Source organism: Rattus rattus, chromosome 2, assembly GCF_011064425.1.
Source record: "Rattus rattus isolate New Zealand chromosome 2, Rrattus_CSIRO_v1, whole genome shotgun sequence".
Taxonomy (NCBI): Eukaryota; Metazoa; Chordata; class Mammalia; order Rodentia; family Muridae; genus Rattus; species Rattus rattus.
The window spans coordinates 34536592-34564526 of NC_046155.1; the positions used below are offsets into that span (position 1 = coordinate 34536592).

Below are 27935 nucleotides of genomic sequence, written 5' to 3' on the forward strand. Positions count from 1 at the left end.
CCTCATGCTGTCCTGTCCAGACTATTTTTAATTTTTTTTTTTCAGACAAGGTCTTTGGCCTAGATTGTCCTTGGCTACCCTATGTAGCTAAGATGACTTGGAACTTATGATTTTCCTGGTCCACCTCCCTAGTGCTGGGAGTATAGGCCCATGCCATCATACCCTGTTTATGCTTGGGATGGAACCCAGAGTTTTGTCTGTTAACTCAGTTACATCTAAGTTCCCAGGAGTGTAGATTTCAAATTGTGGGTGGCTCACGTACTGATTTATTAAGGCTGCCTAAAGAGGTTGCTTGCTGTTCTTGCAGAATGGAATCTCATTTGAATCAAGACGGAGTGCCTAGACCATCTTATGTTTTTAGTGCTGACCCAATTGCAAGGCCTTCGGAAATCAATTTTGATGGTGTTAAGCTTGATCTCTCTCATGAGTTTTCCTTAGTTGCTGCAAACCCTGGGGTAAGTACAATGTAAGAAAAACACTTGGTTATTGTGCTCCAGGGTACATGTGTTTATTTCACAGTTTCCATAAACTTCCTAGATTTAAAGCAGATTTGTATTGAGGTGGTGGTGGTGCTGCTGCTGTTTCTCCTCTTCCTCCTCTTCCTCTTCCTCCTCTTCCTCCTCTTCCTCCTCTTCCTCGTTTTTTTTTCTTTTTTCTTCTGAGACAGGGTTTCTCAATGTAGGCCTGGCTGTCCTAGAATTTGATCTATAGACAAGGCTAGCCTTGAGCTCAGAGGTCTGCCTGCCTCTGTCTCCCAAGTGTTGGAATCAAGGGCATATGCCACCAACTGTTCATCTGTATTTTAGCTTTTCAATGGAGCCTTGGGGCAAAAGTAATAAGGAACAGTTCATTTTCAAAACAGTGGCTCTAAACAACTTAGCATGTATGTATTCTTACCTGGTAGCCATTTGAAAACACTTAAATAATAAAATACTTTCTGCTGGTTAAGCTAAAAGTAGAATATTCATGTGGCTTAATTGGTTGTAATAATTACTTTATTATACAGTTCTGGAATTGAATATTACAAAGTTCTGGAACTGAATTGGCAGTGTCTCCATTGTCATGCAAATTTTCTAAAAAAAAAAAAAAAGGCCCTTTAATCCAGTAAATAGCTGATAGGATCATAGCATAGCAGGGTTACAGAGATTTTCAGCTGAAGATTCTTGACCTGTGCCACCAATATATGTTTCTGATAGTAGGAAACTTTCAGTTCCCGAAGCATGAAAAATAAATATTGAAATCAGGTAGTGACCATATGTACTTCAAGGTTCTTTTTCAGAGGTGCTCAGTAGTTTTCTATGTAATTCATCTTTACCTTACTAAATGAGGCTTAAAATCAATGTCAGTTTTTTCCATATAAGCCTTCTGGAAGAAAATGTTTAATTGAGAGTACATTGAATCTATGTATCAGTTTGAAAAACATTCATCATAACAGGGTTGAGTGTTCAAACACCGAACAAGCTGTGTCTTTATTAGGGTTGGCTCTTTAATTTCTCTTGGCAGTACTCTGTGGCTTTCAGTGGATAGGTCTTTTCTCTCATCTGTTTCTGTTTTGCAATTTTTTTTTTTTATATTCCTGTGAATGGTGTTGTTTTTTAAAATAAATCTCTATTTGTTCCCATGTAGATAAAATAATAATCGAATTTGCTTATTAATTTGTATCCTGCTACATTGTTGAACTACTTTAATAGTTTAGTAACTCAGATTTTGTAGGTAGATGTTCGTGTCTATGAGAAGACATCTTCATTCATAATTGGGTGTGTTTTCTTTTTCTGTCTTTTCAGATTGCACTGGGTAGGACTATTTCTAGTGCAGTGTTGAATAGAGTTGTTAAAATTTTTATTTCATTTTTTTTTTCATGATTATTTTTGTAAATAACTTTTATCAAGTCAATAAATTAAATGTGAATTAAGTTTAAGGCAGGGTCTTTCTTTGTAACCCTCCCTCATGCCACCCTCTAGTCTCTCCACCCCCGGCATCCTGGGATTTGTTGTTTTGAGAAGGGTGTGTGTGTGTGTCACTTAATCTAGTCTGGAACTTGTATGTGGCTGAGAATGACCTTGATTTCTGAACCTTCTGCTAAACTTACGTACCGAGTTCTCACAGTTGGGTTCCTTCTCCCTTCCCCTCACCTATGGAGGTTAAAAACGTCTCATAGTTACCTGTTTTTAGGTTTTTATTTATTTAATTATCTTGATAAAAGCCATGGCCTGTATATGTTAGGCAATCACTTTACCACTGCACTGTATCTCTAAGATCTTTTGAGTTACCCAGACTGGCCTTGAACTTGTGTGTATCTTGCAGGTTTCCATTTTTGATCTTCCTGCTTTACTTCAGAGTAAAGGTGTGTGATTATAGGTGTGTGATAGCATACCCGGAACATTCAGATTTGGTTTTGATTTTGTTTTGTAAAATTTATTTTATTACATGTATATCAGTGTTTGCCTGTATGTGTCATGCTTGTTTGGTGATTTAGGGTGTCAGAAGAAGGTGTCAGTCAGATCCTGGAATTAGTTACAGATGGTGTCGATGCTAGAAATTGATCTCAGGTCCTCTACATGAACACTATACATTCTTAATCCTTAAACCATCTCTCCAACCCTTTCCCATTTTTCTTTCTCCTCTCTTCTCTTCTCTTCTCTTCTCTTCTCTTCTCTTCTCTTCTCTTCTCTTCTCTTCCTTCCTTCCTTCCTTCCTTTTTTTCTTTCTTTTCTCTTTCTTTCTTTCTTTCTTTCTTTCTTCCTTCCTGTTTTTGAGGCAGGATCTCACTATGCAACCTTAACTAACCCGGAACTCACTATTTCGACCAGGTTGGCCTTGAACTCAGAGATCTGCCTGCCTCTGCTTCCCATGTGCTGGGATTAAAGGTTCTCACCATCACTGCTAAGCCCAGTTTCCTTTTTTTAAACATATAAAGTAGTTTAACATGTGGTGGTGGCCAGATATAATGATGCAGGCCTATAATCCCATACAAGAATCACAATTTAGTAGTGGGGCATGTATTCATGGGAATAGCTGATGTTGCTATTCCTAACCATCTGTGTTTGATCCTTAAGGACCCATACAGGAGAAGGAGAGGAACAACTCTTAAAAGTTGTCCTCTAAAGTCCACATGCTAGCCAAGGCACCCCTTCCCAACAAAGCAAAAACACTACCACCAACAAAAATTGTGATTCTTTGGCTAGCCTTAGCTACATAGCAAGACCTTGGTTATAGAAACACTTAGAAACAGAGCCAACACAGGTTAGTGACTGGATAAAAATTCCGTAGATTATTATACAGTCAGCTGTAGGAAGATGGTTAATCTCTGAAAAGCTATGTTTTGTACTTTTCTATTTTAAATGGCTTTTTGGTTTTGTTTTGTTTTGTAGGCAAACAGTTTGGAATCTAAAAATTACCTCCAGGTTTGTCTTCGAATAAGACCATTTACACAGTCAGAAAAAGGACACGAGGCTGAGGTTTGTGTTGAATTTTGTTAGAGTTTAATATTTCGCTTTCATTCACGAATGCAGTTCTTATCGTGGGCATGTTTTCTAGGGCTGTGTGCAAGTTCTGGATTCACAGACTGTTCTGCTGAAAGACCCTCAAAGCATCCTTGGCCACCTAAGTGAGAAGAGCTCCGGGCAGACGGCACAGAAATTCAGCTTTTCTAGGGTAAGGAAGTGCCCTGGGAAGCAGGAAGTTTGTGTGTGTGAGGGAGCTATGTAGTAGACTAAGGAGTGCCTTGCACATGTAAAGCACATACTCTATCTATAAAGTACACCCAGCACCGTCTCCTTGCTTTGTTTCAAATTCATGGCTTTTTTGTTTTGTTTTGTTTTTGTTTTTTTGCTAGAGTGAGACTTGGCTTAGGTTTGTTCAGTTGTATAATTGTGTGCAATGAAATTTATGCTTTGGGGTTGTAGAACTTCAGTCTTTTGTGATGATTTTTTTTTTTGTCCCCTAAAACTAAGACTGAGGTCTGTACATTTATATAATGTGAAGTGAGTAAATCACTGTATTGATCATAAATTATTTTGTTGCCTGTTTTATTCTAATTAAAAATATTTTTTCAAACTTCAAATAATTGACCAACCGGGTATGTGAGATTTCTATCTTAGAGTTATTTTTTAGTTAACTTTTCTTACCTGTGTATGCATGCCATGATGTGTGTGACTTGCATGTGAGGACCTTGCAGGATTCTTTGTTCTCCTCCTTCTCCTGTGTGGTTATCAGAGATTTAATTCAGGTTATTAGGCCTGCTGCCAGCCTTGAAGTTTCTCTCCTAAACATTTGTCTGATAGCAGTTAAATACCTGTCAGTGTACTTTTACAGTAGAGATATGATACCTATTTTAAATAAATATTTCAAAAGTAATGTTTAATAGTTTTGGAACATGAATTTTCTTACAAGCTATATCCTAAAACGGTCTCATAGGTTTTTGGACCCGAAACTTCACAGAAAGAGTTCTTTCAGGGTTGCATTATGCAGCCAGTAAAAGACCTCTTAAAAGGACACAGTCGACTGATCTTCACATATGGGCTGACCAATTCTGGAAAAACATATACATTTCAAGGTAAATATTTATTTTGACTAGTAAAGAAAAAGAACCGTTAATTTAGTATTTTCCCAATTATACAGTAGTATTTCCATCATATAGTCCATGTTTTTTAATTTTACTATATATAATCACATTTCTTCTTCCCTAGATCCTATATCTGCTCTGTTCTCCAATTCATGACCTCATTTTCTTTAATTATATATATATATGTGTGTGTGTGTGTGTGTGTGTGTTTGTGTGTGTTTGTGTCTTAGAGCCTCTATTATTGTAAAGAGAAACCATAACCACAACACTCTTATGAAGGAAAGTATTTAATTGGGGTTGGCTTACAGTTCAGAGGTTTAATCCATTATCTTCATGGTGGGAAACATGACAGTGTGCAAGCAGACATGGTGCTGGATAAGGAGCTTGGAGTTTCCACATTCAGTTTAGCAGGCAGAAAGAAGAGAACTGTCTTGAGCTTCTAAGACCTCAGAGCCCACCTTTACAGTGACACACTTCCTTCAGTAAGGTCACATCTCTTAATGATGCTACTCCCTATGGTCCAAGCATTCAAACACATGAGCCTGTAGGGTCATTCCAGGCCATTCCTATTCAAATGACCACAATATATGAATAAATATACAAACATAGCCTACCGAGTGTTAAATATTGTTTATATGTGTATGTTTTTAAGACCTAAAAACAAGTTAATGTAGAGAGTATTGGAGCTGGAGGTATTGGTGCACTCCTTAATTCCTAGCACTTAGGAGGCAGAGGCAGGCTGCTCTTTGAGTTCCAGGACAGCCTCACCTATGTAATGTGTTCCAGACTAGCCAGAGCTAAATAATGGGGCCTTATCTCAGAAAACAAAATGAAAGTATTGGTTTCATTTTGCCATTTTTGTGTATATATGTCACTATATTTGTTTTCTCGTCCCCTACTTTATTCACGCCCCATGCCTTCCTTTTCTCGTCTCCTTCCTCCTCTCAGTAGTCTTTCTGCTTGCATGTATATATCATAGATATATGATACATATCTTCATAGTTAAATATATTCTAGCCCCGCTTTTGCTTTCTCTTCCTTCATTTCTCTTCTTCACTCTCACAGTTCTTTTCCTACTTTAGGGAACTCTCTTTCTGGATTTAAATCTAGATCTGCATAGGAGAGGAAACACATACACTTAATTTCTACCTTTGGCTCATTTTCCTGAACACTGATGTCCTTCTTTTGCTGGACAAGCACTTTACAATTATACCACCTCCCAGCTGTTTTCTATCATTTTCTTGTCCTAACTCTCCCTCTCAGCCTGGTTACACAGAGACAGCTTCTAGATAGCCATCTTATCTGGATGTGTTGCTGTGAAATTATTAAAAAAAAGAAATGCTTTCTTTTAGCCTACACTAGATCTGGTACCTCAGTGCCCCAAGGTATCTGTTAGACATCTTCATCTCAGTCAGCAGAGCCTCTCACCCGCTCTGCTCCATCCCATATCACACTGCCCATGACTTCTGTCTGAGCCTGGCAGCAGTCTCTACCCATCCAGTTCCCAAGGCAGGCTGCCACCATGCCAGAATCCGTGGTGGCCCAGTGTCTCCAGCCGCCACATCTCTTGAACTTAAATCACCACATGAAAGAACACACAACAAATAACCTCTGATCCAATTGATAAGATATAATTGCCCACCTAAACATACAAAGCCCTGCACACATCCATCCCTAAAGAACATTCATAACAATCCGTAAATGTGCAGAGAGGAGTCTTAACATCTGCCTCCATGTTTTCTCTGTGGCTTCCTCTGCCTCCTTTCCAGTCTCCTCCTCTCTCTAAAACTCCTCCTGCCCATCCTTCCTTCTTGTCCAATGACAGACCTCGTTCTATCTTGTACCTGCTTACACCTGCGTGATGACATCATCCTACATGGATGCCCTCAATTTTTTAAAACACGTCCCATATATATTGCTGATGATATTTTATTCAAATATATGTATAAACTTTTTTATACATATAATAGAAAGTAAAATGATGTTGAAAAATAAGATATGCTTTAGAGAATTAAGCACGGAATAAATGAGAAACTACTTTTATTTTGTGTAATTAAGGATGATAGGAAACTATGTTAGGGCTAGATCTGAATAAAATTTTTGGGTATTGAATCAGAGTATGTTGACAATACAGTAAAGACTAAAATGATAGAAACCTGAATAATTCCTTTACTTCTTGCACTTTTCCTTTTTTCTGTTGCTTATTAAATAGTGTAAAAGGAGCTTTTTTAATCCAAAACAGTTGCCTTTGTCCTATTCTTTTATAGGCACAGAAGAAAACATTGGCATTCTGCCTAGAACACTGAATGTATTGTTTGATAGTCTTCAGGAAAAACTCTATACGAAGATGAGCTTCAAACCACATAGATGTAGAGAATACCTACAGTTGTCATCTGATCAAGAGAAAGAGGAAACTGCTAACAAAAATACATTGCTGCGACAAATTAAAGAGGTACACCAGTATTTTAGTACATAAAATATAAAACTCATGAAATGTTTTTAACCTTTCAGGATAATTTTAGCTTGTATTATAATCTAGTTTTGTTCATACTAGTTTTTGTTTTTGAAAAAATATGTAAGGCAGCAAATAGCAATACTAAGCAATACTAGTAAATGATACTGGTCTTTTGTTATAGAATTAGTATTGTACTCTGAAAATATGAAATGCTATGAAAAAGTATGAAGTAATTTGAAAATAATACAAAGAAAAGAATTTAAAGAAAAGGCTAAGAAATGAAAAGCGATTTTATAACAGGCTCCCTACTTAGCTTAGCTGACCTCAATTTGCAATGTTCCTGCCTCCGTGTCCTGGGTGCTACACTAACTGGGTGCACCACACACCTGCCTGACGAGAGAGCTTTGTCTCTGAATGATACACACATATGTAGAACCTTCAGATTTTACTTTTCTGATACTGGTTATTTGAACTATATTCTTGCTTCCCCTATTTTACATACAGAATACAGTTTTCTTTTATACAGAAGTGAAATACTATTCTTTAAAAAATAACCTAGTTTCTCATTTAGCCTGACTTAAATCTCTTAGTACTCTATCATTGTGTCTATTAACAGTTAAGTTTGTGTGGTCAACTTATTTCCTCTAAAAAAAATTAGGTTAAAAACTAATTTCATATTGGTGAACTTACTATAGTCAGTGCTTCAGTGAGTGGATGTTCCATTTCAAATATATTTCCTGTTACTTTCTCTAAATTGAGTTCAAGAGTGAGCAGTTTCTCTTCCTTTTATGGACACAATCTCACTATACAGCCTTGCTTGCCCTTGACTCAGTCTGCCTGTCCTACTCCCTGGTGTTGGGATTACAAGCGTATGCCCAACACTTGGCCCTGAGACTGATTTACTAGTCTGTAGGTAGACGCCTAAACGATGGTCTCAGTTCAGCCTTTGTTTATGTTTCTTTACGAACGAGGTAATTGCGCACCTTAGAATTTTTCCTGTGAAATTTCAGGTGTTTGTTGCCATTTGATTTATTCGTTTTAAAGAACTCATTTGTTAAAATAAGTCATAAGGGCTGGAGATTTTGTGTGGTGGTAGAAGGCTAGCCTAGCATGTATGAGACACTCAGGCCAATCGAGCAAAACACACAAAAGAGTTAAATGCACTAGTAATGGCTTATAACTTTTCTAGACTGTCATTGGCTTCTCTTTTGTATATTTTGCTTTTTATTAAATATGTATACAACACAGTATCTGGTTCTGTCAAGGTTGTAGGAAAACTTAGATAAGTCTCTTTTCTCAACTGTTTGGGCCATGGGGATCTATCTCACTTAGGGCTTCAGACTTGGCAACAAGTACCTATACCCTCTTAACCATTTCACAGGAAGTTATCAATATTTTCAGCTAGTGAGGGCCTTTTTGTTGGTGGGGACTTAGTACAGAGTCCCAAAGTGATCTAGTGCTCACATGGCAGGTACAGAGCCAAACAGATTTTTATAGCTCACTGATTCTGAGATAAACCATTAATCCACTGCTTAATAATGGATTAATCCACGAGGCCAGAGCCCTTGTGATTTAATCACTTTTTTTTCCCCCTCAAAATTGAAACCGGGTTCTCACTGCAGCTATGGCTTGGAGCTTGCTATGTAGACCAGGCTTGCTTTGAACTCACAAAGACGTGCTTCTAACTGCCAATGTTGAAATTAAAGGAGGGAACCACTGTGCCTAGTCTATCACCTCTTAATTCACAATGGGGATTACTTTTTGATATAAACCTCAGTGGGAATATTCAAACCATAATACAGACTGGTAAATAGAAAGATGAATACATAGTATGCTATGGAGGGGACTGTTTTATGGAAGATCATACTTTGTTTCAAAGAATCTTCAAATGAGTTTATCTTCTGTCTTTCTAGATTTTAAGTTTTCAGATATTTTCACTGTTAAAGATTAAAAGCGGGAGGGGATGTTTGCCGGAAACCAGGAAAGGAATAACACTCGAAATGTATATAAGAAATACTCAAGTTAATAAAAAAAAAAAAAGATATTTGTAAAAATAGAAATAATGGCATAGAATTAATAAAAAGCTCTATTTTATGAAAATTACAAAAAAAAAGATAAAAAGCTATTAATTTGTTTTAATTAGAACTTTCAAAATAGTAATGATTTTCCTCTTTAAGACTTTAGGAGTAATCATCAGTTTGGTCTGGTAACATGTGCCTGTAGTTATAAGTTATTCCAGATCCTAAGGCAGGTGGATTTCTTGAGTCCAGGTATTTAGTGGCAGCCTAGAGAACACAGTGAGGATCCTCCTTTACCTCTATACTTTTAAAGACTTCTATTTTATTTTATGTATGAGCATTTGTTTGTATGTATGTATGTATGTATGTATGTATGTATGTATGTATGTATAACATGTACATGCCTGGTGCCTACAGAGGCTAGAAGGCAGCTTTGGATCTCTTAGAAGTGGAATTAGAGGTAGTTATGAGCCACAATAGTGCTGGGAACCAAATCTGGGTCCTCTGCAACAGAAGCCAATGCCTTTAACAAGTGAGCTGTCTGTTCAGTTTTAACTCCATCCTAGATCCTATTTCATACTTACAGCTGGTCAGAACAGAGAAGAAGTGTCAGTGTAATGCTTAGCTACAATAAAAACCTCTAGTACACCTTCCTCTCCAAAGAGCAGGACCGATTTTGGAAGAGAGAACAGAAAAATGATAAGCACCAAAGTTTGGAGAGGACCAGAAGTAATATCTTCTGGATATGACAGGACCTCTGTACTCACCAGTTCACATCAGTGTGGACAGGACCTCTGTACTCACCAGTTCACATCAGTGTGGACAGGACCTCTGTACTCACCAGTTCACATCATGGTGGACAGGACCTCTGTACTCACCAGTTCACATTAGTGTGGCAGGACCTCTGTACTCACCAGTTCACATCATGGTGGACAGGACCTCTGTACTCATCGGTTCACATCAGTATGGATACCTGAATAAGATTAAGCTAGTCAAGACATTAGCACAATTGGGAAAGGGGGTTCATGAGCCCCCACCAGAGGAGTTGTGGACAATTAATGTCTTTTTGGGGGAAGGAAAACCAGTATTCATTAAGAGTGGGTTCCATAAACAGTCAATCATGCTTAAGTGGATAGCCCCACACCCAAAGGTATATGTATAGCACAAATTGGAATCGAAAGAAATAAAAATAAGTTTAAGGGGTAGGGATGTGGCTCTTTGTTAGTATTTGTTTACTATTCACATAGCTCTATGTTCATGCCCTAGCACTGCATAAAACTAGGCGTGGTTCATATACCTGTAGTCCTAGCAACTAAGAGGTAGAGGCAGGCAGATCAGAATTTTAAGGGCATCCTGTGGTATATAACATTAGCAACTTTGAAGCCATCCCGGGCTTCATAAAAACCTGCCTCAAAAAACCAGACCAAACCAAACCAAGTCATTGTATATCAACTATATTAAACATCTATCAAACTTGTATATGTAATTTTTAATTATAGATAAAAGCATATTACAATATAAATTAAATGTAGGGAAAATAATTAAATGGGCATATTTATATATTTGCAGTTATTTCTGGTTGGCAGATATAAAACAAGGTATTCTTATTTGATACTTTGCCAAATTTCTTATTATTGTTTAGCTAGGTAAAAAGGTATAAGTAGAAATCAATGAATTAAGTATTTGAAAGGTTATGAGTTTGTAGCTTAATTGGATTGGAGATTAAACTCTTAGTTATTTAGCTTTTAACAAAAAGTGTTTTTAAACTTTGCTCTTTCTTTTTAGGTTACCATACATAATGACAGTTATGACATTCTTTGTGGTAAGGATTCTTTTCTCACTTACGTTCATTTGCTTGTCTTGAAATTTCAGAATCACAGTGTTGATTTTTTTGATCATGTAGTACCTACAAAATGTTTCAAAGCTGTGTGAACTGTGAGTAGCTGTAAGGTTTCATTTACATTTAGTATCATGTCTTTTCTCTGACTCTGACTTTAATATTGAGAATTAGAATTAGAGAATTCTTATTTTTCTTGGTAAGTTGCATTAATTTGTATTTGATTCTTTCTTCAAAAGTATGATTAAAAGAAACGAAGCTTTGATTGCCACAGACATTTGTTTGATCCCTAAAATGTTTCAATGGAGATAGATGGTAAAGAGATTAAAGATTTTAGGAGTTGTGATCTATATATTTCTGTTTCATACTTAGCCAAGGTCTTAATTTTATGCCTTTTATTGTTATAGGACGCTTAACAAACTCTTTGACTATCCCAGAATTTGAAGAATCCATGAACAATTGTGACCAATCTAGCCTCAATGTGGATAATATAAAATATTCAGTGTGGGTTTCTTTCTTTGAGATTTACAATGAAAGTATTTATGATTTGTTTGTTCCTGTGTCCTCTAAGTTGCAAAAGAGAAAAATGCTACGCCTTTCCCAAGATGTAAAGGGCTATTCTTTTATAAAAGGTATGTTAGCGACCATTTTAATTTTAGTGTTCCAAAGTTGCCTGTTAGTTTTTGTGATAGTTATGGGCAATAAAAAGGGAAAATTTTTTAATTAATTTTTTTATCCATTATTAACCGAAAGAAAATGAGTTTGTGCTTTGGAAGTATTTTTGTTATGTTTATTATAATTGAATTGAATCAGGGTCTAGCCTGATTGATTTGCTTGAATGTAAATTATATTCTTGGAGATAGAATGTTTACACTATTTACCTTGTATTTGTATTTTACTTTGTATTTGGAACTGTTCATCGTTGCTAGTCCTTCATGTGTGCTTGGGGAACTTAAGTACTAAGTATCTTTGTAGCCCAGGTTACATGTCCTGTGGAATAAGGAATAGTTTCAGTTGGTGCTCTAGGATGTGTGACCAGAAGGAAGACTTTATGTGCTACTAGGAAAATACTTTGTGAGGATTATACTGGAACACAATGTTATATTTTCTAAACTAGTGCGTATCTTATTTATTTGTCAAGATCTGCAGTGGATCCAGGTATCTGATTCTAAAGAAGCATATAGACTCTTAAAACTAGGAGTGAAGCATCAGAGTGTTGCCTTCACAAAACTGAACAATGCTTCTAGCAGAAGGTAAGTCTTGAACCCTTGTGTACACTCCTGAGACGGCACAGTCGTCTGTGCAAATGTAAGAGCTAATTTTAGGTGGATGTGACCAGTAGGGTCTCTGAAATGTACTGTGAATTTGTAGGCATGAAAACTACCTGTAGATAAAAGTACCAGTTGACTTGTGTGGGGATATTAATTAGGTTTTCCAAAATGCAGGATGTTTCTGTAAATGTCGGTGCCCTGGATCATTTTCCCAGTTGCTTATCGTGGTGGCCTTTTCTTTATGCCGTATCCTAATATGTACTGTTTGGAAATGATTCGGGCCGTACTCTCAGGGGTTAATTAAGGAAGAATGTTTGATGAGTGGGGTTTGGAGGTAGGAGACACAGTAAAGTTTATCAGTGAAATGCATAAATTCTTTCTCTTAAGGAAATGCCCTGTCTCTACACTGATATGGACATGATGTGATAATGTCATGTACAGTAGTGTGTATGGGGCAGATTTATGCTTTGCTTTAGGTATGTTTTCAAAGAATGTAGCTATCTATATATGCCAGCAATTTCACTAATAGTATGACCTCTGCCAGGACAGTCCTGTTTGTTCCTGTAGTGCTGGAGGCTGAGTCCAGTTCTTACACGCACTGGGCACGCATTCTTCTGACCTACATCCGTCTCCAGCCATCAGTTTACTTTTTATTTTGAAACAGGGCCCCATTCAGTAGCCCAGGCTGCCTTGAACTTTAGATCTGTTTGATTTATCCCCAGGAGTAGCTGCATATTGAATCTTATTACACATGATTTTATTAATAATTTATAGAAATTGAAGTGTCAAGAGGGGACGGTTTGGGGGATTTGGAGTTGGGCAAGTGCTGACTTGATGCGAGATGGTGGGTGTAGGTGGGAGTGGTGTGTGGGGTTGACGTGGCTGGCAGGGAGATGCAGCAGCGTATCTGAGGCGGATGATAGAGAAACTGGTGTGAAGAGGTGCAGTTTTAGATCTTGTCTCTGGTAGAGTGGGATGCTAATACTTGGTCTTTGTGTTCCTCTTTAGTCACAGCATATTCACTATTAGAATATTACAGATAGAAGACTCGGAAATACCTCGTGTAACACGAGTTAGTGAGTAAGTTGAACATTTTTTAAATTGTAGTTATTTTGAAACATTTTGAGAAGTTTTACAGTAACCTTTTTTGGGGGGGTTGATTTAGATTGTCTTTATGTGATCTCGCTGGTTCAGAACGAAGCATGAAGACACAAAACGAGGGTGAAAGGTTAAGAGAGGCTGGGAATATCAACACTTCTTTACTGACTCTGGGAAAGTGCATCAATGTTTTGAAGAACAGTGAAAAGTCAAAGTAAGTGTTGTTAGTATAAATATCAAAATCTTTAACTTTGCTTTCTTTAGAAAGTACTTTCTAAAAATGCATGCATGCATGCATTCTCTCTCTCTCTCAAGAAGATCTCTGTGATGTTGTTTTTGCATCTCAAACATGTGTGTGTGTGTGTGTGTGTGTGTGTGTGTGTGTGTGTGTGTGTGTGTGTTTAAGTCAGGGTCTCATGTAGCCCAGGGTGGCCTTGAGCTCAGTATGTACTAAGGATGACCCCAAGCTTGTAGTCCTTCTTCTTCCACCTTTCAAGTGGGATTACAGATGTGCACCACCATCATGCCTCTTCATGGGGTGCTTGAGATTGAACTCAGGACCTTATGTGTGCTAGGTAACCACTCTGTCAGCTGAACTTCATACCAGCCTTGAAACTATGATATTCTTAAGTAATATATTTTGTGCATTCTTGTAGATGTGATAGGCTTGCTTCTGCATTAATTATCTTTTTAGGCTGATTAAATAATAGATTAATTAGCTTCACAATGTTAGTCAAGCAATTTTATAGTATGGGCTGTAAAATTACTCTATTTTGGGGAATACAGTTGAGTTAACCAAATTTTATTAGCAACACAACTTCAAGGGAGTGTATTTATTTCTGTAGTATTGAAAGTCAGCTCTGGGACCTGGCCCATCTTAGGCAAGAGCTCTCATACTGAGCCATATTCATAACCCTACATGAAATGTATTTTAACTTGCTGTGTTTTCAAAATTTCCTGTAGGATTCAACAACATGTGCCTTTTCGAGAAAGTAAACTGACCCACTATTTCCAAAGCTTTTTTACTGGAAAGGGGAAAATATGTATGATCATCAATATTAGTCAGTGTTGTTCTGCCTATGATGAGACACTCAATGTACTGAAGTTCTCAACTGTTGCACAAAAGGTGAGTGTATTTAGATCTGTGCTAAATGTATGAACATCTCATAGAGCCCTCATGCTTGTCTTGGAAGAGCTAGTGTTTTGGGATTTGTTTGCTTTTTTTTCCCTGTAGCCTAGCCTGACCTAGCAATCCCCCTACAGAAATCCCCCATGCCTTTGCTTGTTCAGTGTGGAACTGCAGGTGTGTGCCACCATGCCTGGGTAATGGTTCTGTGAAATAATAGTTTGTGTCTGTTACTCTAAGACTAGGAAATACTTGAAAATGAAATTGTAATTGTTGAACTAACTATAAAAACATGAAAATTTGAGCTTTGTCCCTGAAAGGAGTAAAATGACCTTTGCTATTAGTATTAGTGATAGACTATGGATTCATGGTAATTATGGGATGAATTGTTCACTCTGCTGCTCATCTGCTTATGAGTGATGGCTGTTTCTGCCAGACAATACAGAGAGCATAGAAAGGTGTGTCTGCCTACAGATTGCATGCAAAGTAGACATTTCTTACCATAAGGTTCATTTAGTGATGCTAATTCCTTTTTTAAATCTTTGCCTGGCTTTAGTATTGAAATTGTCATCTGACTTACTTTAGAAAGTTAGGCTCACACCGTTAACCCTAGCACCGGCAGGCAGAGGCAGATAAGTTCCAGGTAGGCTGATGCTATCTGGTGAGAAACTCTCAAAATAAAAAGTTTTCTTCCTTTTCTCTTGTAAAAGCCATGTTGGATATTTTAACAGGTCTATGTTCCAGATACTTTAAGTTCTTCTCAAGAGAAATCGTTTGGGTCTACCAAATCTTTACAAGATGTATCACTAGGCAGTAATTTGGATAATAAAATACTAAATGTAAAAAGAAAAACTGTTTCATGGGAAAATAGTCTGGAAGATGTGGTTGAAAATGAAGATTTGGTCGAGGACTTAGAAGAAAATGAAGAAACACAAAACATGGAAACTGAACTTATAGATGAAGATATTGATAAGCCGTTAGAAGAAGGCGGAGTCTGCACAGGTCACGAGAAGAACAAGGTAGCATTAAGGACCCTGCTTGGCTCATTTGTTTTGAAGTTAGATATCATTCCTGATGCCCTCTCTTTGAGAGAGAGAGAGAGAGAGAGAGAGAGAGAGAGAGAGAGAGAGAGAGAGAGTGTGTGTGTGTGTGTGTGTGTGTGTAAGTGATCATGTGAGTATGTGCATGTAGAAGTCACAGGTCAGTGTCAGTGTGTGTGTGTGTGTGTGTGTGTGTGTGTGAGAGAGAGAGAGATTGTTGGGTGGGGGTGGTATTCAAACTCTTTTTTTTTTTTTTTTTTTACCATGGGCATAGAAGTTTAATCCATTTCTCATACAAGGAGGTAACAGTAAGTAGTAGATATGGCTTCAAGGGACCTCATGCACGTGTCTGAACTCTTGAACTCCTGTCCTCAGGCTTGTATAGCAAGAATGTTATCTTCTGGGTCATATTCCTTTCCCTAACAGGCCTGGAATTCACAGATCACCTGCCCTTTTCTTCTGAGTGTTGAGATTACAGCCTTGGGTTACCATGCCCAGTGAATAGTACATTTCAATCCAACCTCTACCATTTATGTTCTCTGGGTATGAAATGTGGTGCTATCAATCTCAAGGAAATAAAAAAAAAAAATGACTACTAAGCAGTTCTTAGTGGAAGATAAGTGTCTGTGTTTTTACAGTAGTTTGTTTGCCAGACAGTGAAACATCCTTTGTAGGTCTGTCCTTAAGATAAAGACTCTTCTTGGGTAGGTCTGTTCTAAAATGTGGAGAGTCCCACTTGGATTTTCAGGTTAAGGACTCTTTTTTGCTAAACTATCAGTAGCATTAAAAAGGATAATATAATTGACTAAATTATAATAGCTATCTTTGAGCAGTCTGATAATATTTCTCTTGGGATTTCCTTTTTTCTATGAAGTATTTGTGCTTATTTTAGAAACTGTTGGATTTAATAGAAAACTTGAAAAAAAGACTAATAAATGAAAAAAAAGAAAAGTTAACATTGGAATTTAAAATCCGAGAAGAAGTGACACAGGAATTCACTCAGTATTGGAGCCAAAGGGAAGCTGATTTTAAGTAAGTTATTTCTTCATGATGCGGCAAGAATTGAGATTTATTTATTTAATAGCTATTTCTTAATTTATATTATGTGATTTTTGAAAGCAGTGACTATACAAAAGATGTTACATATGATTAAACTTCTCTCTTAATGGAATTACTTTGTTTTAAAGGGAAACACTTCTTCATGAACGGGAGATATTAGAAGAAAATGCTGAACGTCGCTTAGCAATTTTCAAAGATTTGGTTGGAAAACATGGTGAGAGTCAAGATGAACCAGCAAGCAGAATTTGTACCATGGAACTTGAAACTGAAGTATGTCATTGAAAATATTAAAAATAATGAGGATTTTGGTACTAGAATTTAATACCCAACATCAATGATGAAAAATGCTAAAGTTAGAATATATTACTGTTTAAAATTAAAACGATACTTTTTGTCTTTATTGTGATGAGGCACGCATTATTGAGAATTAGTAAATAGGAATTTTTGGATTGTATTTCTGAGACAGTGCTCATATATAGCCCATGCTGTCTGGAACTCCATTTTTCCTGCCCTGGCTTCCTGAGTACTGAGATGACAGTAGTGTGTCACTTTGTTAGATATACAGATAGTTTAAACGGAATGAATGTTTTTAGAACCACATTTTTGTGGCATTTGTTTCCATTTCAGGGTTTTTTAAGTCGTTGTATTGCTTGTAGGCAGTAACAGTCATTTTTGTTGGCTTAAAGAATACTCCTTTCAGAAATGTCTTAAAATTTATGATGGAAAATTAAAGATGTAAAGGAGCCTTTAAAGGGTCCTTACTTAATTGATCAATGAAAACAGAAACACTTACTTATGAAAAGGCCTGCCTTTGTTAGAAAGTAACTCAGGGGAAGTTGGTAGCATTGCTGCTCCCAGGGAAGCTGATGAGCTTTTCCAAGGGATCGCTTGAGTTCTCTCTGAGTGTGTGCTGTGCTTTGTCTCTCAACCATGGGATGCCCTGGCCACAGCTCTGGGCTCTCTGCCACTTCATCCTGGTGTGATGTGACAGGGTTTGGAATGTGGACGTAGGTATGAAATGGAGGAATGCCACATAAGCCTCCATATGTGAATTAGGTGATCAGATTGCTCTGTGAAGAGAGTATAAGATTTATGATATATATATTTGTATTCTATGTTTTTTAGAAAATGAAAATTAAGACACAAAAGTTTGTATAATTGCGATGGGGGGGTGGTGTCATGTAATTTAAAGAATCCTTAAGGTTATGTCCTCATGTAGTGAAGTCCACTGTTAATGTTAGACATGTGATTTTTGTTATTTCTAGGAATCTCATAATTATGTAGGAGTTGAAGATATTTTTGATTCTCTTGAAGATGATGTCACTGATATTAAGAAACAGGCCGAACTTGCTCATTTGTATATTACATCTCTTGTTGATCCCCAGGAGGCTATTGCTTGTTTGCAGCTAAAGTATAATCAAGTTAAAGCAGAATTAGCTGAAACTAAAGAAGAATTAATTAAAGCCCAAGAAGAGCTAAAAAATAGAGAGAGTGGTAAGTGCATGTATTTTACACTTATTTGGGTTTTATGAATACATAAAAAGCTGTTGGTGAGTATTGAGATTTGGGCCACTTTTTAACTGTAGTATTTTAGAGTTTTACTGCTGTGAACAGACACCATGACTAAGGCAAGTCTTCTAAAAGACAACATTTAATTGGGGCTGGCTTACGGGTTCAGAGGTTCAGTCCAGTATCATCAAGGTGGGAGCATGGCAGCATCCAGGCAGGCATGGTGCAGGAGACGCTGAGAGTTCTACATCTTCATCTGAAGGCTGCTAGCAGAAGACTGAGTTCCAGGCAGCTAGGATGAGAGTATTAAAGCCCATACCCACAGTGACACATCTTCTCCCACAAGACCACACCTTCTAATCCTGCCACTCCCTGGGCTGAGCATATACAAACCATCCCATTCCACTCCCTGGCCCATAGGCTTGTTCAAACACATGAGTCTGTGGGTATAAACATAGCATAAAGGAAAATACATCTAGTCCAACTTCAAATGTTCCCATAGTCTATAGCAGTTTCAACAATGTTAAAACGTCCAAAGTTTAAAGTTTCTAATGATGTCCATCCAGTCACTTAACTGTAGTCCCCAAATCAAGACAGGAAACCAGCTCCAAACTCTACATCTCCATGTCTGATGACAAAGTGGTCTTCAAATTTCCAACTCTGTTTTCATCTTTGTTCACTGCAACAGACTTCTTTCTCCTGGGCTGGTTCCACTCCCTGTTGGCAGCTTTCCTCGGCAAATATCCTGTGGCTCTGGCATCTCGAAAATCTTGGGGTCACCAAGGCAACTTCAGTATTACAGCTTCTTGTTTCTATGTGTGGGATCCTCCAAAGGACTTGCATCACTTCTCCAGCTCTGCCCTCTGTAGCACTCAAAGCTCAGGTTGATCCACTCCACTGCTGCTGCTGTTCTTGGTGATCATCCCATGGTACTGGCATCTCCAATACGCTGGGGTCTTCTACTGCAACTAGGTTTCACCAATAGCCTCTCATAGGCTTTTCTTCATGGTGTCATGCCTCAAATGACCCCTTCAGTCCTGGGCCATCAATTGTAATGCAGGCTGCACTTTTACCACTGGCCTTCTATGGCTTTTCACAGGGCCAAGCCTCAGTTGCTCTTCATGACCCCTTCATCCCTTCAAAACCAGTACCACGTGGGTGATCCTTACACATTACCAAGTTCAGCTGCAGCACGAGGTACAACCTTGGCTATCTCTGGGACACAGCTTTTTTGTGCTCTCAGTAAAGACTTCCTAGAACATTTCAATTCAGTGATGCTTAATTGTCCCACTAGTCTCCCTCTTCACTGTAAATCCAGAGACACATGTCCAAAGATGCCAGTTCTGATGCTTGCTGGAGCTGTAACATGACCCCCTTGTTCTATTATCTTATCACCAGCTTCCTCTTTTCCTACTCCCTCACTACCTCAGCTCCGCTGTCCTGGATCTTGCTCTGTAGATTGACCTTGAACTCAGATCTGCATGCCTGTCTTCTGGGATTAAAGGTGTGTACCATCATGCCTGGATTTAAGCTTTCTTCACCTAGACCTTGCTCTGTCCCAGGCTGGACTTCAACTCAGAGATCTGCTTGGCTTTATCTCGTGGGATTAAAGGCGTGTACCACCATGGCTGGATCTAAATTTAGCTGAGAGGAGTCTTGCTATGAGGTCATTACTGTCTTAATTCAATGGGATTCAGCTCCACCTCACTTCCTGGTGTCATTTAGTTGGGGCTGGCTTACAGGTTCCGAGGCTCAGTCCCTTCTTATCAAGGTCCAAACATGGCAGCATCCAGGCGGGCATGGTGCAGGCAGAGCTGAGAGTTCTCCATTCATCTGAAGGCTGCTAGCAGAAGACTGACTTCCAGGCAGCTAGGATGAGAGTCTTAAAGCCCAAAGCCACAGTGACACAGCTACTCCAACAAGGCCACACCTTCTAATCCTGCCACTCCCTGGGCCGAGCATATGCAAACCATCACGCGTAGTGACCAGAAAATGCTTTCAGCTACATAGCAAAGCTCATTATATTTACCATTTGTTTTGTGGTTTACTACTGTAAATTCATTATTTTTAAAACTGGGCAGATGGCTCAATAAAGTTGGTGCCATGTAGTAAGACCTGAGTTTGAGTCCCCAGACTGTACAGAACAAGCTAGACATGATGGCATGTGTTTGTAATCCCAGTGCTAGGGACATGGACAGAGACAAGTCTTGGAACTTGATGACTAGCCAACCTTGCTTAATTAAGCACAAGCTCAGATAGACACTGTGGCTCACAGGAGAAAGGAGGGCAGTGCTTAAGGAAGGACATTTTGAGGTTGACCTCTGTCCTCTACAAGTACACATGAGTACACGACCCCCATGTTTAGATAGGTGTGCACATACACAAATACAATAGCTAAAGGAGTGTTTGTTATTAGGAAAAACTTCTTAAAATGAGAGCAAATAAACAGAAGCAACCCAGAGATAAAACAAGAGTCTTTATAAGAAAGCATAGAGTTGTAAAGCAGTTAAATTTGTTTATTTATATTTTTTGTGAAAACTTTTCATAGAATAATTGAGGAGAGGGTCATGTCTGTGGAATGGTTTAAAATAGCCTTTTGAATTGATACTTCATTTGACCTTTAAGGAGGAAATCACACAGGCACACATGCACGAATGCATGCATGCATGCATAGTGGCGTTTGGGTTTTAAGAGAGGTGAGGCCTTCCATCCTTTATGTGAGAAAGAAGAGAGATAGAAGATAGCAAGGTGTCTTGTGAAGTGGACCAGTCAAGCGCTACCTATTTGTTCTGTGTGTCTACCGTGTTTCTACTTTTTAGCCTGTGCCTGTCAGTTTGCTCCAAATTTTGAAAGTGACTTTCTGAAACATCATTTTGTAGTTTAATATAAGCATGGACAAAGGTCTTTTTCTGAATTTCATGTTATTTAATAGCCTGTGTTTCACGTGGGGTTCTTTTTGTTGTTAGACGCTTAGCTTTTTTCTTATACATGTTCTTTATCTTTACAGACTCTCTGGTTCAGGCACTCAAGACATCAAGTAAGGTAATTTAAACTTTACTTTGTCTTGATAAGACAAATAAAGTGGAATGAATTATATGCTTATTTTAAAATATTTTGAAAAGTGCTATAAATGAAGGTACTGTGAAGAATGCAGAGGCTGGGGCTGGACAGATGGGTCCACTAGTTCACAGCGAGCCACATCCAGTTGGCAGCACCTCCGTCAGGTGGCTCATAGACTGCACATGACTCAAGGTCTACAGGACTCAGAGCATCTGGCCTCAGAGGGCACCTGCCCTTATGTGCTCGTGTATACACACATGCGAGTGCACACACCTCGTCCTCACTTTCATACACATCCACAGATCTTTCTCACTGACATACCTATACACATGCACAGTCAATTGCAAGTAAAGGTAAATGTCTAAAAGCCACTCAGCACTGTCGTCACCTGTATACTGCTTCTCAGTGACGGTCATGAGACTTCCTTCAAACTTTTTGATTTATGCATATGTAGAACTTCCATTCTTTAAAAGTTCTAAAAATGGGATTATATCTTTGGTCTTATTGAATAATCTTGAATTAATTCTGTCACTACATACTAGATTATATTCTCTTAGTAGTGTGTTATGTTGATTTGCTGCATTAACCAGTGTTTATAAATTGCCTAGTGGTTTTATATGTGGGGTGGACCAAGCACTGTAGAGTTTGACCAGAGGCTGATTCTGCTGGATGGGCAGAGCTTGTTAACTTCAGGTCAGATAGTTACCAAGCTGGGTCCAGGTGGATTTGATGCTTAAAGGTTCAAAGACGAGATTGTAAATATGTGTGGACGGAGTGAGTTTAATGCTCAGAACTCCTCAGTTTTCCTGTCTCTTCTGATTTTAACTTAGTTATGTCTGTCTTCTGATTTTAACTTAGTTATGCTTTTAAATAGCAAAACATTTTAAGTTATGATCAGATGTGGCTAATATTTGAAGAAATAGTCAAAACAGTGTACATTATAGCAAATTTACACAATTACTTTCTAAACTAGAAAGTAGTTCTAGTTTAAAAGGATATTAAATGATCTAAAATTGAAAATAAAGCCCTCATACAATGTTTCTTCTAATTCAAGAGGAAAAAGGAAAGAACAGAAGATAACATATATATGTGTGTGTATACATACATTCTTATGTATATATGTATATACATATGCATGTACATATACACACACGTATATACATGTATATATGTATATATACTTTCCCAGGCACTCTTTTAGCTGTTTTTTATATTAACTCATTTAAATAACAATTTCATGATACAATGTAGTTTATTCCTTATCCTTTTAATATTGGGTCTTCTGTAGCTCAAAATGCTCTCTAATTTGCCATGTAGCCTAGGACTTGGACATTATGTCTTCATCTTCAATTATTGAAATAGACTTGTACCATTGTGCCACTTTTTTTTCCTAGAACTAAATGACTTGTGTAGGATGACATAGTTGAAGGTCAGGAGCAAAGATTTAAACTTAGGAAGACTGGTCTGGGTGTTCTGGTTTCTTAACTAATCTATTGTACTGGTTACCACTCTCTAAAATTTTGTCTACCTATCTAGTTTTTAAAGTCAGGACCTCAGAGTGGTGGCCTAGATTGAACTCAGATTTATGGCAGCTGTCTTGGCTTAGCCTTTCTCATGGTAGGGTTAAAAACACAAACTCTCATGCCTCACTAACATTTTGTTTAAAGCAGATGTAATATTGTGTGAGGTATGGTGGTACATGCTTATAGTTTCAGTACTTGGAGGTGGGAGGTGAAGGCGGGAGAATCAATAATATTCAGTTAGCCTAGGCTATCTGAGACCCTGCCTATAAAAGTAGCAATAGTAAAAATATATGATCATACTAGGTAATGTGTTGCTATTGGTTATTTGTTTCAGAATTGAAAAATATTCCAATGCTACATCATGTTTACATTCTAGTTTTCTCCAAATATATTTTCCAATCATTGCCATTTTCTTTTTAAAGGAAATAGTTCTGTATGCTGGTCTTTTTTTTTTTTTTTCTTTCTTTCTTTCTTTTCGGAGCTGGGGAACGAATCCAGGGCCTTGCGCTTGCTAGGCAAGTGCTCTACCACTGAGCCAAATCCCCAACCCTTGTATGCTGGTCTTTAAGATACATTCCTTTAGTTCTAGCACTGAGAAGGCAAAGGCTGGTCTCTTGAGTCTACATGAGTTCCAGGGCAACCAAACTACATAGTGAGTTGCTGCCTCTGAAAGCATAAAGTTTATAGACTGGAGAATTTAAGAGTTCTGCGGTAGAATTAAAGGAGTGGCACTGTCGATAAATTTCAGTGGCACTGTCAATAAATTGTCATCTAATGTATGAAAAACACATTTTAAGGTATTTTAAAATTTAACTTTATAAAGTGTTTTTTAATTAGTGATGTTTAAATTTTGGTTCAGACTGATATTTTAAAATTGCATATGCATCATCCAAAAGTAGTTTACATAAGAAAGGAGACTTACTTTAGCCTGCCACTGAGTTCAGTTTATTTAGTTGTACAGATCTAAATTCTTGAAAATGTATAAAAGAGGGCATTCGACTCTCATCTTTAAAACATGATGTCTTAAGTATGTGCTATATGTGAGAAGGAAACTAATAGAAAACTAATAGCACATAAACACTGGATGTCTTAGGGTTTCTGCTGGTGTGATAAAACACCATGACCAACAGCAACATGGGGAGGAAAGAATTTATTTCAGCTTTCATTTTCATATTATAGTTTATCACCAAAGGACCAAGGAAGGGAGGGCAGGAACTGATGCAGACTCTGTGGAGGAGAGTTGCTCATTGGCTCCTCAGTAGCTTCCTCAGCCTGATTTCTTATACAACCCAGGATCACCTGCCAAAGGGTAGTGGCAACGGCCTCTTTGAGATAGGGCCTATTACATCAATCATTAAGCAAGGAAATGCCTCACAGGTTTGCCCAGTGGACAGTCTGCGGGGACATTAGTTCAATTTCATATTAAGTTGATATTAAAATCTAGCCAGCACACTGTACGTTTTAACCTGGGCTAGTTGGAAGGGATTCTAAGGATATAGGAATTTGGATACATTCAGATAATGGTGGTTGGTACTGAGTTCATGGGACCAAAACATGAAATTAAATAGAATAAAATCGCTGTTTTTCATGTGTTTATTACAAGGATGTTTTCTTTAGAAAGTTATATACTATGGCCTTGAGAGTCTCTGGTGATTTTTAGCATCAAATTTCCTATTCAGATGGTCTAGGTGAAGATTATACATCTGTCCTTTAATTCTTAACAACATGGTACGTGCTTGTTGTCTTCAAAGATATAAATGCAGAGATCAGAGGACAGCATGCAGGAGGAGTCAGTTCTGCTCCTCTACCCATGGGCCTCAGAGATCCAACTTAGGCTTTCAGGCTTGTGACAAGAGTTTGCTTAGCTCTCTTGTTAGCATGAATCCTTTTTCTAAATTAGAACATCTTTGAATTATTTTCTATTACAGGGATATAAAGCAGGAAAATACTGTCACATGTAAAGTAAACTATTAGCCAAGTGTTCCTCTTTTCTTTAAAATGCTTTTTTAGGGTCCTGGAATGTTGGCTCAGTGGTAAAGACAACTTGTTCTTGCAGAAGGTCCCAGCTTGCTCCCCAGTACCCACATGGCAGCTCACAGCCATGAATAACTCAACTTCCAGGAGATCTTGATACCTTCTGACCTTTGCCAGCACCAGTCAGTCATGTGGTGCACAAACGCACATGGAGTCGAAACACTCATACATACATGTTTTTAGTGATCGTAACATGCAAGAGTGACATCTCATGGTTACTGATCAGACTCTTTGTTTTTTGACAGAAAGGTATTCAGTACCAACCATCACTCTCTGAATTATCTGAACATGATACGTTACTATATTTTAAATTCTACAACTCTGAACCTCACACATATAATGGCAAACATCCTGTTACTGAGGCATACTCCATGCTGGATGGGCCTTAATTTTTGACATATGGCCAGAGGTAGCTCTCTGTATTACACTTCATAAATATTCTTTAAATATTTTACATGTTGTTCTGACTTATGAATCTGTTCTGAGGGAAATAGCTCCTTTTAATAAGGTAAGGGCATCAGCATGAGAAACCAAAAGTGATTTCTTTCAGGCCAAACCCACCATCTACTGTCTACTAATTACTATGATAAGTTATTGGAACTAGATTAATAAAAATGTATATATGTGATACTTCGTATTTTATTTCAAAGCACGCTTTACTATTTAGTTTAAGCTTTTGATTTTCTAAAGACAGGCTATCACTGTGTTGGTCAGCTGGTCTTGAGCTTGTCTGCTGGAGCATCTTCCACAGAATTCTCCCGAGTAGTTGCAACATAAGCGTTCTCATCACAGCTGAAGCACATTCTGCCTTAGGGGGTGATTTTAGTGATGTCTATGTAACTGCTTTCTGCTGCCAGAGACTCCAGATATTTTAGGGTGCGATGTAAACAGTGCGCAAAGTATTTCAGAATTTGAGAGCAAACTGATTGAGAAGTAATGTGGGTAGTTCCTGTGTGTGTAGCTCTCCTCATGAATTGTTTTGTTTTAGGTTGATACATCTTTAATCAGCAATAAGTCAACTGGTAATGAAACAACTGAAATGCCCAAGAAGAGTAGAACCCAGACACATTCAGAAAGGAAAAGATTAAATGAAGATGGACTTCAGCTTGGTGAGCCACCAGCAAAGAAAGGTACTGGCTGTTCAGCTACCTGCAGGGTGTCTCGTAAGCAGGAAGTGACCTGACCAAGAGCAGGCTTTAGGAAGGCCTAAGCACCACAAGGGTTTGTTAGCATGCACTCACCTGTCAGGGATCTGTGTCTGTAGAATCATCTTATGTGCAGTCAGCGAGGTTTAGGTGCTGAGCTTTTGTCATTCCCTGCTTCATATTTCATTCTGTGCTTTTAATAGGTAGAAGTCACTTTCACAAAAGGGTTGTGTTTTGCCAAAGTCTGTATTCATTTTTTTTCACTCTTCATTTTTTATGCATTTGGACAAATAGAGAATAGTTGATAGATTGGGCAAAATATTACTAACAAACCTGTACTTGAGCTGTATTAAAATGCCAGAAGAAAGTCTCTTGAAAAATACTGTAAGATGAAAACGCTTTTGAAGTACTTAAAAATGATCAAATTTGTTAAAAGATAAGGGCAGATCTTTAAGATTGTAGAGTTGCTAGCCTGTTTAGAGTAAACTAAGAAATCATTAACAAAGTGTCAATTGCAAATATAGGAAAACTTTGAAAATCTGCCCAGCAGCTTTTAGGAAGGAGGGATTAGCAGCTGGATGTTGTATGTGCCCATGACCCTATGTTCAGGCCTGCATGTGTGTGGGTTTGAGGCCTTCCTGGGCTCCATATCAAACTATCAACAGAACGGTAAAATCCAAATAAAAAGATAAATGGAGAGGCTGTACCAAGGCCAAATGAGGCGCTACCAAATGTTTTACCTCTTTTTTAGAAAGGCAACATAAATTATATGTTTTTAAAAATAAGTTTTTTTAAAGATGCATTTCTTTTTATGTCTGTGAGCATCCCTGCATATATTCGTGCGTTCCATGTGTGTGCCTAGTGCCCTTCGTGGTCAGAAGAAGGCTACAGATCCGCTGAAGCTGCAGTTAGCGATGCTTGTGAGCCACGATCTGGGTACTGGAAATGGAACTTCTTGAAGAAGTACTCTTATCGCTGAGCCATCTACCCAGCCCAAGATATTCCAAATTTAAAGTTATATAAGTAATTAAAACTTATCTAGTGAGCTTTTAAGTTATCCCATAGGAAATGAAATAGGTAATCCTGGTCTGTCTTACTGCTCTGACAAATTCTGAACAGAGCGAGTTAAGAAAAGATGGGTTTATTTTGGTTCACAGTTGGAAGGTCTAGTTCATCATGAGGAAGAAGGCCTGAGCGCAGGGCCTCGAGTCAGCCGGTTACACTGCACCTGCCATCAGCAAGCAGAGATGAATATTACTGTTCAGCCTGCTTTGTCCTCCATATCCATAGAGTGGTTACCCACATGTAGGTGTATTTCCACCTCAGGGATCTTACTCTAGAATCTCCCCTCACAGCCACTAGAGTTTTGACAAAATGATAATATCCATTGGAGGACAAACAGCCTATTTAATAAATGGTGTTTGGAAAATTGGCTGTATTCTTGTAGAAGATTGAGGGCAAATCCTTATCGCTCCACCTTGCACAGAAATCTTAGCATCACACCTGAAATGCATGTCTTGCCTTTGCCTGTTCCATTGGCCAGATTATAAGCACATGCTGCCAGGCCTTTTTATGTGAGTGCTATGGATCAAACTCAGGTCCTCATGCTTGCCTGACATACACTTTACAGACAGAGTTACCTTTCTAGCCTTGATACAGAATCTCTCACTGAGACCTGGGGCTCATTGATTAGGCTAGACTCATGAGTCAGCAAGCCCCAGACATCCACTTTTCAAAGCGTTCCCAGTTCTGGGATTTCAGAAGTGTTCCTTCACACCCAGCTTTTTTCCTGTGGGTTCTTGGGACCAATCTTGGGCCTTCCTGCTTACATGGCAAGCACTTCACCAATGGAGTCTCTCATTTGACCCTGTTAGCACGAGTCTTTGAATAAGGGCCAGTAGAGCAATCTTTATCCTGGAAGCGTAGACAGTAAGCCTACAAACATGCCTTGCATTCATGTTTGGTTAGTTGAGCCCTGCATTTTTCCAGATTCTGATAGCTGTCTTGTCTCTAAAGCAAGCCTAGCTTCATCTTTATACGTATAACACAGGAACCACTAGCACTGGTTCCTTTCTCCATCTGAGGAAACAATTAGAATTTACCAGATTAATGAAAGCTGGGACTGCATGTCCTGCCTTTGATACCGTATAACTTCTGAGAATTTCAATCCCTTCTTTATATTTATCTATGAAAAAA

The 27935-nt window shown here is 38.2% G+C and overlaps 1 protein-coding gene across 2 annotated transcripts in view; it reads left to right on the plus strand.

Moving 5' to 3' along the window:
* The first annotated feature begins 308 nt into the window (after positions 1 to 308).
* Positions 309 to 27935, plus strand: part of Kif20b (kinesin family member 20B) — a 52723-nt gene continuing 25096 nt past the window's right edge. Inside the window, exons 1-17 of one of the 2 annotated variants that reach the window (XM_032891828.1) lie at positions 309 to 455; positions 3372 to 3458; positions 3538 to 3654; positions 4417 to 4555; positions 6832 to 7016; positions 10823 to 10859; positions 11282 to 11506; positions 12016 to 12127; positions 13154 to 13225; positions 13311 to 13457; positions 14207 to 14369; positions 15101 to 15388; positions 16302 to 16441; positions 16597 to 16738; positions 17734 to 17962; positions 20985 to 21019; positions 25583 to 25724. In XM_032891828.1, the coding sequence (XP_032747719.1) occupies positions 309 to 455; positions 3372 to 3458; positions 3538 to 3654; positions 4417 to 4555; positions 6832 to 7016; positions 10823 to 10859; positions 11282 to 11506; positions 12016 to 12127; positions 13154 to 13225; positions 13311 to 13457; positions 14207 to 14369; positions 15101 to 15388; positions 16302 to 16441; positions 16597 to 16738; positions 17734 to 17962; positions 20985 to 21019; positions 25583 to 25724 (2407 nt within the window). The remainder of the gene's footprint in view (positions 456 to 3371; positions 3459 to 3537; positions 3655 to 4416; positions 4556 to 6831; positions 7017 to 10822; positions 10860 to 11281; positions 11507 to 12015; positions 12128 to 13153; positions 13226 to 13310; positions 13458 to 14206; positions 14370 to 15100; positions 15389 to 16301; positions 16442 to 16596; positions 16739 to 17733; positions 17963 to 20984; positions 21020 to 25582; positions 25725 to 27935) is intronic. The other variant, XM_032891829.1, reaches the window with a different exon arrangement.